Source organism: Branchiostoma lanceolatum, chromosome 7, assembly GCF_035083965.1.
Source record: "Branchiostoma lanceolatum isolate klBraLanc5 chromosome 7, klBraLanc5.hap2, whole genome shotgun sequence".
Lineage (NCBI taxonomy): Eukaryota > Metazoa > Chordata > Leptocardii > Amphioxiformes > Branchiostomatidae > Branchiostoma > Branchiostoma lanceolatum.
In genome coordinates, this window is record NC_089728.1 from 5,228,972 (window position 1) to 5,248,145 (window position 19,174).

At 41.0% G+C, this 19,174-nt stretch overlaps 1 protein-coding gene across 12 annotated transcripts in view; it reads right to left on the reverse strand.

Moving 5' to 3' along the window:
* LOC136438795 (protein CBFA2T1-like) overlaps positions 1-19,174 on the reverse strand; it is a 190,677-nt gene that overhangs the window by 48,106 nt on the left and 123,397 nt on the right. Inside the window, exon 1 of one of the 12 annotated variants that reach the window (XM_066433746.1) lies at positions 5,888-6,007. The exons of 10 other annotated variants lie outside the window; for them this stretch is intronic. In XM_066433746.1, coding sequence (XP_066289843.1) covers positions 5,888-5,906 — 19 coding nt within the window. In that variant the 5' untranslated portion in view covers positions 5,907-6,007. Of the gene's footprint in view, positions 1-5,847; positions 6,008-19,174 lie in introns of those variants that run through there. One more of the 12 variants, XM_066433749.1, reaches the window with a different exon arrangement.

Here is a 19,174-nt window from a genome sequence, read left to right on the forward strand (position 1 = left end):
CCAACGTGAGAATGGACACAAATTGGCCAATCACTGATTCCAATCTACTTCCGACTGTACAGGTTTACTGTTTTCTGTGGCCTTGTTTCAGAGGGTGTCAGTACGGACATGCCGACCTCCTGAGTTTCCTGGAGTAGAAAATTGGCTAACACCCCAAAGAATAGGCTACATGGGATCAACACCAACAATGTCCGATAGGGTTAATGGACCCATAAAGGTAGATGACAAGTATGGATGGCCCTGGACTTACTACAGAGATCTAATGACGAGCAGGCATGCATTTCTGGGCAAGACCTATAAAACTGAGAGAATAGTTATGAGGCCTGTTAAAATTCCATCAAGGCAGCGATGACAAATTTGTTTTTTCTTGTGTGTTAATCTTTGTTGCTTTTTAAGAAATATGGCCGAGGGAAAGCAGATATGAAAGCAGATGACCTCAGACTGATGAGAACAAAGTATGGTGCTTTCCCGTTACACAGTAGTGCAGTGCGGCTTAGCTACCAGCTTGCATATTTTAGTTTTGCTTACGGGCAAAGTAGTCGGCAACCTCAAGCCAACCTTAGACACTCACACCGCATCTCACGCTGTGGCCGCATGTGGCCCAAAATATCCAGCAACCACCTGTGAAGCTGTAACTGCTGCCTCTTCCTTCAATTCAGGTTCACACAGGTATCTATCTGAATGTCTCCGCTAAAGAAAACCCTTGCACATTACGACCTCACGTTGAGACAAGACTAGATCTGTGACTCACGCGGTGTGATCTGCCTTACCCAAAATATCCAGCAACCACCTGTGAAGCTGTAACTGCTGCCTCTTTCTTCAATTCCGACTGATCACAAGAGGTACACACAGATATCTATCTGAATACTAGTAAAAGTCTCCGCTAAAGAAAACCCTTGCACATTACGACCTCACGTTGAGACAAGACTAGATCTGTGACTCACGCGGTGTGATCTGCCTTACCCAAAATATCCAGCAACCACCTGTGAAGCTGTAACTGCTGCCTCTTTCTTCAATTCCGACTGATCACAAGAGGTACACACATCTGAATGTCTCCGCTAAAGAAAACCCTTGCACATTACAACCTCACGTTGAGACAAGGCTAGATCTGTGTCTCCCGCGGTGTGATCTGACTAACCCAAAATATCCAGCAACCACCTGTGAAGCTGTAACTGCTGCCTCTTTCTTCAATTCCAACTGATCACAAGAGGTACACACATCTGAATGTCTCCGCTAAAGAAAACCGTTGCACATTACGACCTCACGTTGAGACAAGACTAGATCTGTGACTCACGCGGTGTGATCCGACTACCAGCGGTGCTCTGACGGAGACAGGGGCTGACAGACAGGGAGGCAGGTGGTTAATCATACAGCGGGGTCCACAGAGATGGTGGCACATCAGACAGGAGATCCTCCCTCAGCAACATAATGACACTTTACCAAATTGCATCCCTACCTAGGAGGACTGCACACCTGCAAGGGCAACTTGATCAACACCGGAAGAGAAGTTATGAAATGAGGAAGAAATGGTGCGACATATGGGAGATGTTATATGATGCAGAAATCTGTTGTACGTGTATCACAGTCCATAGAGAAGTGGGCAGGCTTGGAAAGACATCTACCCATAGTGACTTTCCGCCAAACCTCAAATTGTGAGCTATGTTGGTCAGCAATGGGAAATATCATTTCACTAGTCAGTTTACAAAACAGGAAAGTTACAAGACAAAATGTCAAAAGCTTTTCCAGATACCGATTTCGACAAAAATCATAACGAAACTGTTGGTCAACGGAAATATTCGTCCACAAACATAGCTATCGAAATGAAGGAAGATTACAACATTAAAGTTTACAACATTCCCAAATCTTCTCCAGATTTATCAACTCTTTTTCACGAACTTCATAACGAAACTGACTATACAGGCGATATGCAAGAAACCGTACAACTTCATGTTTAAATGATTGCTGTCGATGGGAAAGTCACATTAGCGGAATTATTTCTCCCGGGAGTGATAGCGATGTTATTGCCTTTGACTGTGCACCTGCCATGCAATCAGCCACACCTGTGGAAAAACCACAGGTAATCATTCACAGGAGATTATCTGACAGATACAGCTCAAAATGTGACGCTGAAAAACCACAAATAAAAATCGATAAGGGCTTTATAATATATAAGCTGAAACAGGTGTTATTTTTGTCTTGCTTTTGATTGATTCATTCATTGCCTGGATTAGAGTCAAAATGTATTTATTGAAATATCGCAGTGAGACACTGGATTGCATTCAGTTAGAAAGGTTAAAATCATCTACAATATTGTACGTCTATTATATCAAAAGGGATAAAAATGGTTGTGTATTGCATTTTATAGTACACTTGCTCACAATTGCAATTTACTTTTCTTTATTTCAACATTTGTATTTGGAAATTATATCATTTTTATCACCAGTAACAGCATTTATGTTTTTTTTTTCATATACAATTCAAACTCTACTACTGGATAAATTACGGAGATTTCTTCCAAACGTTTCGAGTGACATCCATCACTCTTCTTCAGCATCACTAGAAGAACAAGTGATGAATGTCAAAAGGTATATTATGAGAATGTTCTGTTTCAGTGTAGGTTGTGGACATATCATTTCTATCATACGGCCATTCACTGATACCTGTCATTTGTACACTGTATTCATGAAAGAGGAACGTTTTCGATCCACAGCTTTCTCTGCAGGGGGGTGGGGGGTGTTTGGGGATGAGGGAGAATTACTTCATGACTCTGGAGCATTTATATCATCACCTCTCCTGAGAATTACCTCCAATATCACACCTATTACAGCGCCTCTCCACACCTGGTACCAGAGTGTACACACCTGAGCTGACACAGTAGGTTCTGTTACAGTACAGGTAACATTCTACCTTTTTTTAAATCCAAGAATCAAGAAATTAAGATAATACTAGCCTTACGCTGAATATAATCTTACAATAGATAATTTTGTACATGTGCTTTAATTACATTGCCTTTCAAAAGTTTGTCTTCTGGAAGTCTTATAGATGTAACATCTGGGAAAAAATGACATTGTTTTGTGGATGAATTTCAAAACAACACAATGTATGCAGGAAAGTCCAGCATTGAAATTGTAACTGTATTTTACAAGAATCCCTCCCATTCAATAAAGGGTAAATGGATATGTATGCAGGTACCCCTGTATAAATGCATACACATCCTTTAACTCTTGGCAGTACCAAACCATATTGCTGGTTCATTACAATTGATGGAACATATTCAGAAATTCTTTTGGGGGAAAACATACTATTTCTGATAAAGCTGGAAAAAAAACACACTTTATGTCAACTTTTGGTATAGACTGAACTTAAGAAATCCTCCTTTTATTACTAGTTTTGTATAAGTTCTGCAGTCAATGTCATAACATATTCTAAAACACTCTACGTCAAGATGCCTTTGGAATATTGATGAAAAATTGCAAAATATGACTTTCACATGTCCATCAATGTGAACGTTGCTTCATTATTTTGACATCTGTTCAACTAAACTTTAATATCCCAACCTAGACACACTACTGGTATATTCCCATTGGCTGTTAACATGATGACAGACATGTGATGAAACCTGTGGCATTATCTCTGCTGTGCCCTAAATGCATGGCTCAGCTGGTGCTGTCAGGACCGCGTGTGTAATAGACTTGATGAGCCGATAGCCCTCCGCCGCAAATGGACGAAGTCGGAGATACCTGCGAGCGATCCATTACTGCCGTCACGTGGCATCCAGGTCGTGACTCATCCGAAAGTACGCCAACATGATTTGGTTAAAAAAAAGGTAAAGGAATAGTCCCATAGCCATTTTGAGGCCGTAAGGGCGGTGGATTGTTATCAATGGTGTCGAGGGCACAGTATTGGAAGACGGAGCCTATCCCACTCCTTCCACTGCCTTTTACATGTGCCTCCCCATCCAAAGTCAGGTACCCATTTTTACACGTGGGTGGAGTGAAGGAATTTGTGTCAAGCGTCCTTCCCAAGGTCACAACATTGGTGGCATGTCAGAGGATTCGAACCCAGGACCTCTGGCTTCTGGGCTCCCTAATTGTTATGCCAATGCGACGCCACAGACATGATTTGGTTATTGACTTTTTTCTCAATCACAAGTTATGTTCTGTTTGGCCCCAACGTAGACATATGAACAAATATGATTTGAGGGGAAGAGGCTTATGGCAATGTCCCAGTGCGATCAATTATATATTACTCTGTATTAAAGCAGTGACTCATGTAAGGGCTACTGAGTAGCTACGTTGGACACTAATGCAACCAAACAATGTTTTGAGTCTAAGATTCAGTACTAAATAGTGTAGTGTATCAATCATTTTTTAAAGTTGGACATGATTTTATTATGATTAAGGATTATATTTATGATATAGGCAGTTATAAATAAATCTGTTATTTAAAGCACTTGGGTACAAACAGTTAATTAACATCAATATATACTTAAGATTAATTAACTTGGTTGTTTTGTGCCAAGTTCACTGAGAATGTTGTTAACATGGTAGCACAGATTAATTATATTACCAAAGGATCAGCGAGTCAACAGTACAATGTGAGAGGGGTTTTTCCAGCCTGAAATAATTTCTGGACATACATCATTATGCATATGATAGACTAAGGTACTCATGAGCACCAAAGACACTAGAAATTTGGTACTATCTTTAAAACCCGTCCCTTGCGCAAACAAAGAGCAGTACCAATCTCCACTGCAGATGTTCTGCTTACCAGGCAATTTTGCCTACTTTGCAAATTTACGGTCAAGATTTGAAACAGTCTCGTTCCACAGGACCTACCCCAACCCCACTGGTTCAGCACTACTGCCCCCCCCCCCTGACAGGGCAATATAAAACCTTCAATGCCTGGTGCTGTGGGGACAACTGCTGTCAAGGTCATCTGCATAAAGGTCACGCTACCTGCTATGGCAGACAAATTGAGGTGGACGTTATCATTATTATGTACAGATATAAATGAGCCTGTATCTGATTTTTTGGATCAATGCCACCTGCTTCACTTACTAAAGGTCGATAATGGTAGAAATGGTACTGTAGTGTAGGTTCTGTTGTGATGAGTGACGGACTGTGACCTGAGATCTATCTTGCAACAGGTTTGGGCTGTGTTTCTGTTTTCTAAAACAATCAAAAATACATGTAAGACAATGCAAGGCCAACTGTCGAGTTAAGTATATGACATATTTGTAATGGCTGAAGTTTTCCTTCCACCAGGCATTACAATTACATACATAATCATCACCAAGGTAATATTTTCATCTTTAAAAACAAATTAGGTAAACTTCCTGGTTATCTAAATATAGTAACACACAAATGTAGCACAATACATTTCGGTAGAGTCTATTCCGATTGGTAAAAAAGTCGATATTGGCAACCTTCAGACGACATGACCACATATGTGACAAGTGTCCCTGATATTCCATACAAATGACAGTGACTGTCCTACGTAATGGACCCGCATAGTCGGGGGCTCCACAATTTGTCAGTCATTACAGCGACATTCTCTAATGTTCCATCGGGGACGCATTACTTTCATACCGCTGGCGCCCTGACGCATTTTGTGTGGGTGACAAATTGTCCGACACACTGAGCCATTGCTGGGGGAATAGATCTCCCAAATAACACCAAATCAGACGGAAGGTCAGAAAGTGACTCAAACTGCAACATCGCAAAAAGAATCATACAGCAAATATGATATTTTCCATAACCATCACTGAAGAAAGAAGCTGTGGACTTGCAAATTCAAATTCAAAATCAAGATCATTTATAGAGGGTCATTTTAATACATACTTACCCTAATCTCGTGCTATCCAAGGCAAAATGAAGACTTTTACCTTTACTTATCAAAATCATCCCTAAGAAGTGACCAAGGTTGACTTCTATCCTCCAGCTTTTTGACTGTCTTCAAAATGCTCTAGGTTGTGTTGTGCCCAGTGATGGTCTGATCCACTGTGCCAGCAGGGGTGTTAGCTTTGATTCTGATAAACAGCAAGTATCTATACAAACAAATTGAATAATTTTATCCCTACTCCTACTATCAATGTGTGTCCCAATTCTTTACATGGCACAAAAAAAGAGTGTAGCCCACTTGCACAATAGAATAAGCTTAATTTCATACATTATAGAACAACCCCTTTTCTAAGGGCTAAGTGGTTCGACCGGGCCTGAACAGCACACAAGGCTGAAGATGAACAATAGCCTTGTCACCTGTGTGGAGTTGCACCTGGGCCAGGTGGTAACACGGTGGTCAGGTGTGACCAGAGCACAACACACCTGTCCATTGTTGAGCTATCTCACCTGTAACTGCTAATGATGACAACACTCAGGTGGAACTGAAAGTTTGGCTCCAAGCTTTTTAGATTCAAACTTCAAAGGAGTCTTTTAATGAAGGTGAACAAGACTAATTCTTTTACCCTAAAAATGCTTGAAATTAACATAACAATAATCAAAACCACTCTCACTAGTTACCTACTAAAAACTACTACGACCAAGGCAAACATCATTCCAAATAAAACTCCTGATAAGCCCTGAAATATGGCATGACAAATTATATCATCTTTTGCATATACTAAATTCCAAAGAACATTGAATGTTATTGGAAGAACACGTTTGTTGTCAGTTGTGACATAAAATATTATCAGAATACACACAGGCTGACCCAAATCAACAGGAAAGCAGTAGTTTGCCTCTAAGAATGTGACTTTCTACAACACTTTCACATTGTAGCCTGGGAGGCCCTTTAACTTTCGTCTACATGTTTGCACATACCAAATATCAGGATTACAATCCATCCAGAGCTTCTTAGCTATTTCTGACCAAAGAATCTGGAAACACAAACATACACAAGGACAGACAGACACGCCCAAAACATGAAGATTTTTCATGAAGGTATTACTAGTAACTGAACCATCCTTATGAAAACCCCCCTAACAGAGCCTCCATGATTGGAAGTACTCCAGAAGAAGACACAACTTGTTTTGACAGAATTCCTGGCAGTTCCTGTTATTACCATGGTAACGGCCCCTGTAGGGCTAACTCAAACAACTTTACCAATTTCTCTCAAAAGACGCCGCCGTAATTCACATGACGAAGTGGTGCAGGATTTTATTACATCAATGAAGCGCTCATAATTCGATCTCGGCTGCTGAATCTGAATCGGGCAGGTTGTATAACCAGCTAGAAATGAAATCTCATTCAATTACTACCTCCCTGTCGTTTTTAGCTATCTCTGTTTCATCAGCCTGAAATTGGAGGCCACGGGTATAGAAGTTAGGTCTTTGAGCATAACTCAATATGCAAGTTACTTTGTATATTGTTAACATGAAACACATTATATCTTGATTGACGTATAGGTATGCTTCCTGGCTATTGAGAGATGAATTCCAATACATTGAACACAAATCTTGTTATATCTATTTGTCAAGGTTGATAAAAATCACAGTGAAAACTGCGAAACATGTATGCGAGTGTTATACTTCGTACAAATCATGACAATATTGTGTTCATCTTCTAACACACTTCATATTTAATCATGCAAAAAGTATCATAATTTGTATGATAAGAATATCTTTATCAAAACATCCATGTCGTTAAATAGTATGTTATTTTTGTAAGCAAATAACCTTATCCATATGCATATTATGCAGTACACAGTAATATCTTATACAAATATTAGATGACAGAATCTGACACATGTTTTTACTATACAGCTACGTATAAGATCATGTGCTAGTTAGTCCTGTTAAGATCCTTCACACAGCTTTTGGTGTATAGTGCGGTGCCCGTCTCCATTTCTATAGCCCTTGGGCCACACAGTTGTGCACGCACTACAGCAGGGAGCTAGTCCACTGCTTGCGGACTTCAAGACATTAAGCAGTATCTGTCACATAAGCAACATGAAAGGCACACCAGAAACTGTTTGCCTAAAAAATCTGCCGTACGATTTGCTCAAACATAACGGCGATGAGAAAACAGTCACAAGTTATTGAACAATTGATAGAGGGGAGATGTATTTTCATTCCCAATCACAACATGTGCCAGCCTGGGTCATTAACTACTAATCAATACAACATCGCAGCGGAGCCTGTTCTATACTTTATATGCTAAAGAGAGACGGATTACTTCACCGCCGGTGTGGAAACATCACAGCAAATATTGTACATTCCAATAGACTATGTAAATCAGCCAATTAGCCCCCAGAAAAGGGGATCTTTAGAGCAGAATAATTGAGTGGCCATATGGCGCATGATATCAGCATGTCGCAGCAAAGGGCACTGAGCTAGATGGATCTGAAATTAGCGGGTGAATTACACGTACGTCTGTTTTTATCACATCTCCTCGCCAACTTTGGCTGAGTCGTAAAAATCAACTTTTCCGCGAATGTGATTTATCCAACCTTTGTCAAAGGAGATTACGTTGGCACCAAAAACTTTGCCGAATTTCGAAAGTGTCAACGTATACGCTTCCGTCCACAGAAAACACTGCCAGACTATGCTAATTAGCCAATTATCTAGGATTTTCGCAGCGGAATAATTGATCAACCATATGGTGTAAGATATCACCTTGTCACAATGAAGGGCAACCAAATGACTGATGGTCAAATTAGTATGCTAATTGCGTTCCCTTCATGCATTTTTCTCTTCTAGGACTTACGGATTAATCCTCATACAAAGTTCTCACATCTTATCACTCAACAGCAGTTCACCTCTCAAACCAACTTGTCTTCATAACCTTGATATCTGTGACTTCTGCAGCTCGTGATAACCAAACACAGGTAATCAACGCTACAAATAAATGTGTCATGACATTTTACGACGGAGGCAGGGCCCGTCATACGGTTTTGCAAGATATGCTAATTTGCAGATGATCCTGGATGAAAAGACGAGCTGTGGTAATTGCGAAACGAATGCGGACCTGTCACGGAGGAGGGCAGCCGAATGATGGATCAGATAAATTTAGATGTAAATTGCACCTGTCTTTAAAACACACATCAAGATAGTGGATTTCCTCTGGGATGAGCCTCCACAAAAATGTCAAAGATAGACGCTATATGTCTTGATGTTAAGTTCACACATCCGACAGGTATCTGTTTATAGAACGCAATTTTAAAATCAAGAGATCAACATGTATTTGAAACAGTAGAAAAATGCCATTAAGACCTAGGTGTAACAGGCTGGGTTGTACCCCTGGCTAAAATGTATCCCCCTACATTTTTTGCCAGGGGTGCATACTAGCCTGCTACACCTGTAGGCAGGTAGCAGCACAGCATCAGCAAACCGAATTGGATAAGCTACATTTTTACCCAAGACTAAATACAAGTAAAAAGAGCAGGAACTGCTCTTTCAATAAACATGACAGCCTGTGCTGTTGTTGGCAATAGATGCAAGAAAGAATTCTGGAAAAATTTCTACTTTCCCATTCATATCCAGCAAATTGCATAATTCATGTTGGTTTGGGCATTATTTTGATTAATTGCCGACATAATATCACATGGAATGAATGCTGCCCATTGGTGTTCTGTCCTACACATGGGTATGTATATAAAGATATGATTAATACACCAGTAGGACATAAATTTGGAAGCCAAATGTGTCACATAAGCAAATTTGTCCACAGCTGTGTCTCGCTAAAATCCCAGCCATATTAATAAAACAGTGTCCAACCAAAGTTTCTTCCCTACGTTGCAAAATTAAAGTCTCTTGCCAATGCATTAGCTGTTTGACAGTCACAGCATGCTACCAGAGGCATAGAAACATCAAGCAACATTCAACACAACATTAGAGGGTTAATAGTTACTAGCACACGTATTTACGTATACAGTAATTCTCAGACATCTCAAAGAATTAAGAAAGAAAGTAAGAACGGTACTGTTCCCCTTTTTTTCTGACAGTGAAGTTAGTCGAGGTATGAAAAACAAACAGCATAATATCAAGGAACAGCAACAACTAAATAACAGGCCAGTTTGGAGTGACACAAATGTTTGTAAACCGTATTTCTTTTGAACTGTTCTATCTTTTCATGAATATGTATAATTGTTTCCCACTTTGCCACAACCCTACCCAAGAGAATGTCAACTCTTACCTTTTGACAAGTAAACCGGGTAATTGTGTTCTACACAACCTTGTTTCTAATATTGTCTTTGTTTCCCACTTTGCACAACACTACCCAAGAGAACGTCTACCTTGGCACTTGAGCGTGATTAGTCTCATGTATCTTCAGGATTAATAGAGCTGATAAACCCCCCGTGACTTGTGCTTTTGTTTGCTTTATTGGGTGGGAGGGGCACGGCAATTACACCACTGATAGATAGGAGTGCGCCTCTTATTAAACCATTTATCTTTGTCTGCCATCATTCCTTCGATAGCATCGAAAAGGTAAGCCATGTGAAAAGAATATACGACTTAGCGCTGCTGGTTTTTGGTATGTTTCAACCTCGTGATAGGCCACAATAATTTGATTAGTTGGTTCTCTGATTTCTACAAAAAGTATGCTTAACTAGAAAACCGTAATGAAAGCAAAGCTTGAGGACCAGGTTTTTGTGTGTAGATAGATTGTGCTAGTCACAGCCACAACAATTCACCTCTAATCCCCAAAGCATCATAGCATTTAAATAAGGAATATCAAGAAATATTCACTCACCTATGTGTTGCCATGTGACAGCACAGGATAGGATGGAATGGCACGGGGCAGCACACAACAGGGCAGCGCAGGACAGGACAGCACATGGAACAACACAATATAAAATGCAGGTTAGCAAGATGCACAAATATGTCATACAAAACAAATACGTTTTGTTAGTTTGGCAAGTCATACATGACTGCACATTTATCATTCTGGCTACAGAAAAAAAACTTCTCACAATACAAACAAATTCTTAATACAGGACTAATACTACCTGAAAACATCAGAGATTTGACAATTGATATCATTTGAAAGAAAGGTAATACCTATTTTCACATATCATTTTGCGATATAGTAAATGCCGACAGAGGAATATTCACTCTCAACACAACAACTGTGCAGTGCCACTAGCACCATGTACAGGCCTGTCCCTGGTGCTGAACACAACATCCATTGTACCATCAACAACTAATTCAAATCAAACAGTCCCTGAAACCCCATACATAGCCCCTTGCACTGCTGTCCCCTGAGAACCGATGTTGTCCCTTTAGTTCCTGCTTGATGAAAACTGCCTCAGGTGTTAGATCTAACTACAGAAATAGCTAGCTTTGGTTATGACACCGAGCTTCTGAAGGGTTTCTTTGGGCGGCATTGCTGGAGGTGTGCCTCCGAGGCATGCACAGGTGCAGCCAGTCCCTTCTAATGGCACCACTTATCTTCTGGATGTAACATCATTCCTTGTAGTAAAGAAGCATCCTTTGATCCTGAGATTCCTCAGAGCCTGTGTTCTACATAGAAATCACCAGCAATTACATGCACGCTAAGAACTGACAGCGCAAAAGGCTTCTTGGATTTCATTCAACATTCATTGTGTGTTTACAGAGCAGTAGGAACGCTAAGAAGTAAAGGGACTTGACTCCAAGCAGTACTAAGGATAGCTACTAGAGGGCCCAAAGTCAATCTTAACCTTTGTGTTTACAACAGCTACCCACATACCAGATATCACCACAATCCATCCACACGTTCTTAAGTTATTGCAGCAGAAACACACGCACAAGACAAACCAACCAAACACTATACCTCCATTTTTCATGGAGGTAAAAAGAAAAAGGGATATCATTGTGATAGTCAAGGATATTCTAGGCAAATCTAACGTTCAGCACAGGAACACCTCATAAAAGCTGAGTAAGCAGACGAGTAGTGAGGCAGAAACTGTCCAAACGTAGCGTTAACGCTTTGAAGTGGCGTAGAATATACCATGTTTATTCTAGGTGAGAAAAGTTCAGCTATAGTGGGACTGTTCAGGTCCCAGATGGTTCATGCTCCATAGAAAGTTCCATGAACCATGCACCCAATGTTAGAACTCATCAATAAGAAGCCTTCTTTGGAACAACCACGTGGTAAATGAAGCATGGGATAATGTAAACTAAGGGCAAACAAGTTCATTTTTCAAAGAGGGAGGGTTCTCCCAAGACGCTTTGTCAAATGTTGCAGAGGATTGGAAGTAAAGAATTGAAATGCAACACAGTCGTACTTATGAAACAAAGGCATACATCAAAAGCCACAGGAGAGAAAAGCTCCCCAAAATCCATAAAACCTTTATTGCTATATTACTGAAAGCTATCATATTCACCTGCATGACTAGCTAATGCAGTATATTCTCCATTTCAGAAAATGTGAGCAACTCCATTGTTTACACCTGTGGTTAATCCACGAGTAGTTGCTAAAATATAGAAGTGTTTATTTCTATCTGGTGAATATGAATGCTTTGACATTACAACATTTCTAGAGCCAGTACTATTTTGATTTTTAGACTTAACTATTGATGATTTGACAAAATAGCAATGAGCCGTTGGAGCAATGAGTCTGGATGGGTGAGGATTTGGTGTTCTCACAGAAGTACTGTGCTGCAAAGTTCTGTGATTAAGAATCAATCTTCGGAAAGCTGTTAAGGGACCCTCTGGGTGCAACATCTTAAGCTGCAGACGCATGGCCATCCTTGGCTAAAGTGGTAGAAGATGGATGGATGGATTCTCCGCCTCAATTTGTATACGTGGGACACAATCCTCGGTAAGACGGCTGTACAGACGATTCATACCGCATCTTCAAAATGTGATGTTCCTATACCTTTGGGACAACATGCAACAGCAAAACTGATCGAAAACCAGAGTGGCCCTGAAATATTTGCATTTCTTCTTTCCACTGCATTACGTTGTACCTAACCTGTTTACGATTCAGCGCAACGCTGCCTATTGTCCATTATACACTGGATTATGTTCATTGGAAATCTGAGTTTGAACATGGACAAGGGTTATTAGCAATGCCATGACCCTGCCTTAAAGCTAGCGGGGATTACCTGACCGCAAACGCACTAAGCCTTCTGGGAAGTACGCGAGCCGCCACAGGTGCATGTGTGGGAGCCGGATGATTGAGAATCACAATCTGAAACCCTCTCGAGACGGTAATATTATTGGAGATCGCACGCTTTAAGATTCCGCACTCGGCATTATGGATTATGGCGATGCAAGATTTATACCTGGGGGGAGAAGTCGATATCTCATCAGCTACTTGGGGAGATGAAGGATGAAGGAGGACCTCCGCACCTGGAGAACAGCGGAGGGTGAGGAGAGGTGTTTCTAACGATGGACCTTCACGTCTACCTGCGAACACTACAGTAACTGAACACTACAGTAACTGTATAAAGTACAGTGGATTCATTCCTCAAGCTAACCGACATCTTTCACACTGCAGTCGTCCCTCAGTAAGACATCTGGAGCTGCATAGTTCTCGTTTAGAACTTTTATTCAGTCTAGTACCACAGTACACTACAGTAACTGAACACTACTGAGGACCCAAATGTTAATAAACATTGCTATCCAAATAAGAACCCTTGTTTGGAACAACCACATGGTAAATGAAGCATGGGATGATGTAAACTAAGGGCAACAAGTTCATTTTTCAAAGAGGGAAGGGTTCTCCCAAGACGCCAAATGTTGCAGAGGATTGGAAATAAAGAATTGAAATGCAGTACATTGTATTTATGAACACTTTGCATTTTGCTGCAAAGCTAGACTGTGTTATGCCAAAGGGTGGTTATACCAGCTCTACAGATACGGATACAAATACAGATCTTGAAGAGATGCTTCCCTCCGACCCACTCAACTCAATAGACAACATGTTATGCACCTTACTTCTTACCGGCAGCCCCTCCCTCTCATCCTTTACCAATTGTCTAATTTTCGACATGTTCTGAACTTTATACTAGAAGATTTGTTTAGTTTAGTTTAGTTTATCTTTGTTGGTACACCAGCTATATGAATAATATACACATGGCTACCATATCAAAGCAATCAAAAACTACGTAAATGTGTTGATGTGTATTTACTTTGATTTGTTATTTCGTTTCAACTGGATTTGTATGTTACCTTTGTAACTATTAGTTCACTTCTGTTGTCCTTGTTCTTATCTTATTGCTTTATGAGCAGGGAATCCCTGTAAGCACTCACGCTTTTTGTCCAACGCTAGTTAAATGTATGTGAATAAAATAAAAAAAGATAACACTATTGAATGACATGAGTCGGAAAGTGACAGCTAGGACTGACACAGCATCAACAAGTGTCGACTTTGTGTCCAGGAACTCCCGTGTGAGACCCCCTTTAAATGAGACCTCTAATTCTACCACTATATCATAAACTGTATTCTTATATTCTTAATATTGACTTTGAAAGTTTGATCATAACATGTGTCTCAAAACTAGGTCATACTCATAGCAAGGATATCACTATTCAAATCTGATTGTTAAAATGCCATCTCTGTATGTTTTGGTCTTTAAAAAAAATATCAAACATATCACTTTGCTCTAGATAGTCTCGATAACTTTGTGCAAGTTTTTTTAAAACCCTCTGTACACTTTGATGGATGCCTTCTCCAAAAAGCCAACACACTGGGGGACCAATAAAACCACTCACAGTTGGAGTAGGCAAATTTTCCCACACAAAATCGATACATGTCCACACGAGTCGCCTCATCTGCATGTTGAGAAATTGCACCAAGCTGGGAAAAGGGGGATGACTGATGGTGTCTGCCTCCGAGGCGACGGACTCGGCGGATTGACATCTCTCGGAGTGACTCCCGATATTGCCTTAACTAAGCCCAGGGGAATTTCACGGCTATTTGCACAAAGTACCAAGTCCAGGTGTAGCACTTGGGAATAGACAAATGGTGGTTCATTATAGAAGAGCGCGGATTGATGTTGCTACATTGGCAGAACACCTCAGCCGACTGAGAATAGTGTGTTGACAGGAGAAGGATCAATCTAAGAGGCCATCAATCTAGATGGACTGATCAAGCCACTTTATCCAAGGACAACAAGTATTCAGAGTTTTCTAACATTCTAAAAGATCACAGAATGGATGTTGCTACATTGGAAGAACACCTCAGCCGACTGAGAATTGTGTGTTGACAGGAGAAGGATCAATTTAAGAGGCCATTAATCTAGATGGACTGATCAAACTACTATATATTAGTCTTCATCCAAAGACAACAAATATTCAGAGTTTTTGCTCCACCCAAGCAGGATGTGACAACGTTAACACTCTCATAATGCAAAAGTAAATACATAAAAGATTGCTTCCTTAGAAAAGATATTGAAACACACAATTAGCCCTATCCGATTGTTACATGATGTTATGCATGTTACAGATGTAAGATTTGTTTTTGTATTTCTGATTTGCAGTTTGTAGTTGTAAAAGCCACTGTATTTTTTGTTCCATTTTTTATCATCTGTATTTACCATTCAGCACTCTTACACTCCTATCTGGTTGACTGGTACCCATAATTTGCTTATGGTTATTGTATACGGTACATAAACATTACTATCACCATATCAAAGTGTTTGTTTAAATCATGTGATGGCAAATCAGCACCAAGGAAGGCAACAGTGTTGGGCAAAAGTTATTAGTATTCTGCCTTGATAGGCAGCTAGACCTTGACTTTGCTCAATTCCAAACCAGTTGCAACAACCTGGTCAGCATTGTCATCTATGTTTTGTTATAGGCTGTACACCATAAAACTTGACTGTTGAGCACATAGGGCTGTATAGGAGTAAATCTAAAGGCAAATACTGCAATATATTATTGTCTCACTTTGAAGACCTGCCTGATTATGAATCATAAGATTGGCTGACAGTTACCTATGATTGTAAGGTATGAGTTACAATCGAAATCAAATATGCACACATGCTCAAGCCATTTCATATATTGACATGTATGATACACAATGATAGATAAGAGATTGGTGACTATCGGTACTACTCTGTAATTGTTTGTCTTTCATGTCACACAACCGTGTTCCTCTGCAAAATTACAAGGATCAGTCCTGATAAAAGCTGCAGATTAATATCATAAAAGCCATTTCCCACGCCACTGCAACCTGCGACCCTGACCAAAATCCAACCGCGGCATCTTCAACGCCGCCCGATCGTCGCTACTCGAATATGGAAACATTTAACGGAATTATCTACGGATTATAGACGACATCTCGCGCAGCGGAATTCATCACGCGTCTTGAAAGAGAAGAAGTTGCAGACGTAAAAGTTGGAGCGCACAGTTCCTTGTGCGAGGACGCAAGATAAATGGTGTCACCGCTGTATCTCCCACCCCTGGGACAAACTGATCTATGGAAAATTCGGCGCTTCCCAATTCCCCTGTGAAGATACCGGGGAGCAGCCACAATCTAAATGCCACACACGGCACCCCGGGGACCCCGCGTCTCCACAGATGGATTGATCGTTCTTAAGGTGGAATTTCGGGCTAGGTTCATTTATTGCCTGTCATCTCGCGGTGAAAACGGGCAATTTGAAGCAAGAAAATCACGCTTTTAGGGCTGTGATGGCGCGGGGTATGCCATGAGACAGGGAGCATCTATCGGGCTCGAGCGACGCTAACACAGGGATATCAATATCAACCAACTGTTAACAAGGCTATTCAAATGTATGAGACGTCAGGCAGCAATGCCATCAATTCTACTCTTCTCATATGTGCAGCGGTGTCAAAACATGTCGAACACCTGCTGGCGCAGAGGATCAAGATGAACGGGTCTGAAGAAAACATTGACACACTTAGATTTGCCAGGGTAGTAGTCACCTCAGAAAAACAGACGACACAAATGTCTTTCAAGGTGGAAAAAAAAAGGATGACCAATTCTCAACAGAACTGGAAGAGTTCACAATTCCTCCTATCAACTATTTTGACGAGCTGACCGACTTCAAACGCAAACTTCTCTAAGTGAAGTAGAAAGATGTGCGCCTTTGTTTAATGGCTGCGATGTCTAAATGAACATTAGAAACAGAGCTGGGGAGGACCAAGCGTGGTGTCATTGATATAAGAATCACAGCTGGGGGTGGGGAAAATGGCAGAGTAAACTTCTTCAACCAGAACTGCTGCACCTGTTCCTGGCTCAGAAGGATTACGCCGCGCCGTCGGCGCTAATAATCCGGGAAACCAAGCAAGACAGACCGAGCTGTTTCCCGCTCAACAAGACACTTCCACGACATTTGGATTTACGGCCTGCATTATCTGTCAGTCCTCGCCCCCTCCGTAACCTTCTGCGAGGTTTGATTATGACATCAAAAAGGAGAACTTTCCGCAGCTAGTGCGCACCAACAGGTACTGGATTCAAGGCTGCAGGGGATTCCCTGCACGTTTGATATGTCCGACCTCAATTCAACTTTGTTTGAAATCCTACGGCCTTTGATTACATTGCAAGGAGCACTTTTTCTTGCGGCAAGAAGACATTTGCACTGAATCCCTTCAAGCACCCTCAGTTATCTTGTTTCTGTGCCTCCATATATATTCTATCACCTTAAAGAGTCATAAAGACAAATGCCTGCAAAAACAACCTACAAAGATTTCGAATCGTTGTACCGTTGAAGGCCGCTAGGACTGAAGGAGGCTCATTATCAAACATGACCTTCATCTTCCCAACCCCACCCGCCTATCAAATATCATAAGGATCCATCCACAGCTTCTTGAGTTATGCTGTCTACAGACACGAAAACATATTAACCTTCTTGGCGAAGATACTAAAAAAAACGCTTTGCAAAAGGCACATTTGAAACTCCTCTTTCCATATATCATTTAACGGTAATTTTTTTGAAGTAAAAGGTAAAGGTAAAGGTAGTACCATAGCCTTTTTGAGGCCTTAGGGGCAGTGGGTTGTTAGGGTTGTCTAGGGCATGGTATAGGAAGGCTGAGCCCAACCCTCTCATTCTACAACCTTTTAACTCCCCAACCGAAGTCAGGTACCCGTTTTTACACCTGTTTAGGATGAGGAAAGTCGTGTTAAGTGCCTTTCCCAAGGACACAACATCGGTGGCATGTCAGGGGATTCACACCAAGGACCTCTTGGTTCTGAGCCAAACATCCTAATCGTTACGCCAACACAATGCCACTTTTGTAAATGCCAGCCAGTAAAAAATGTCCATGGTCCAGGGAAAATAGCAGCTGCTATTAAAATTCTATATAGAGTTAAGCATACGATTAATGCCTCCTACAATACAATGCCAGACCATATTCTATCAATATTCATATTCACATTCGCTTCTACACATTCATCCTCAAGGAAGTACAAACCATTAAAAGTTAATACAAGCTTTGAACCTCAATCGAGAACACAGAAAACAGATGTTGCCTCGGCTCGGGAAAGTAAGTAAAATAATTGATCAACGGAGACCGGATGAGAAGTAAAAGCCGTCCGAATCGGTAAGCTTTGGGAGAATAGCAGGTGTACCAGGGAGTAAGTGTAGGGAAAACATGGGTTTAAGTCCTGTCTAAACAGCGGGATGCCATGCACCTGTTGGGAGGCCAGATGGCCCGGCGCCCTGCACTTGTCCACCCAAACACTCCCATCTGTTTCCATGTAAAACAAACATGGCATTCATTTCCTCCACAGGGCAGGTACAGCGTTTTCCCATCGCTACATCTGCCCTTTTCCCTCGGTTATGTCACCAGGACATGTGATATGTGTTATCAGTAATGTTCTTACAATGTACATGGAAAAAATCCAATATTCCCACCTCTAACCCTCTACAGATGTGTTCCACTTATCAAATAACGTCAAATTAAAAACGAAATTGTAATGACAAACAAACTATGCCTTCGAGTGCAAAAGCGACGTATCCGACCATTCCGAACTCAGAAGGCTTGGCCTCGGTTATAGCCCGTAGCTACTTGGAAAGCCTTCGCTGTATGTCAGTTAAACTATGATGAAACTGAAATAAAGTGACACACACATTGTATAAAGGACTGCAGGCTTGACGACATTTATAAGCAGAAATCTACAACAAATCAGTGCCAAAGACCAGAAAAAGAAATGTTGCATGTGGAAATAACTGTTCTGGAGGGAAGAGGAAGAAAACATTTCCTCCCATCCTCAAACTCCTTTAAGTCTTCCTTCTACAAAAAAGAAACTAACTCATGTCAAAGCCTATTTTCCTTTTAAAT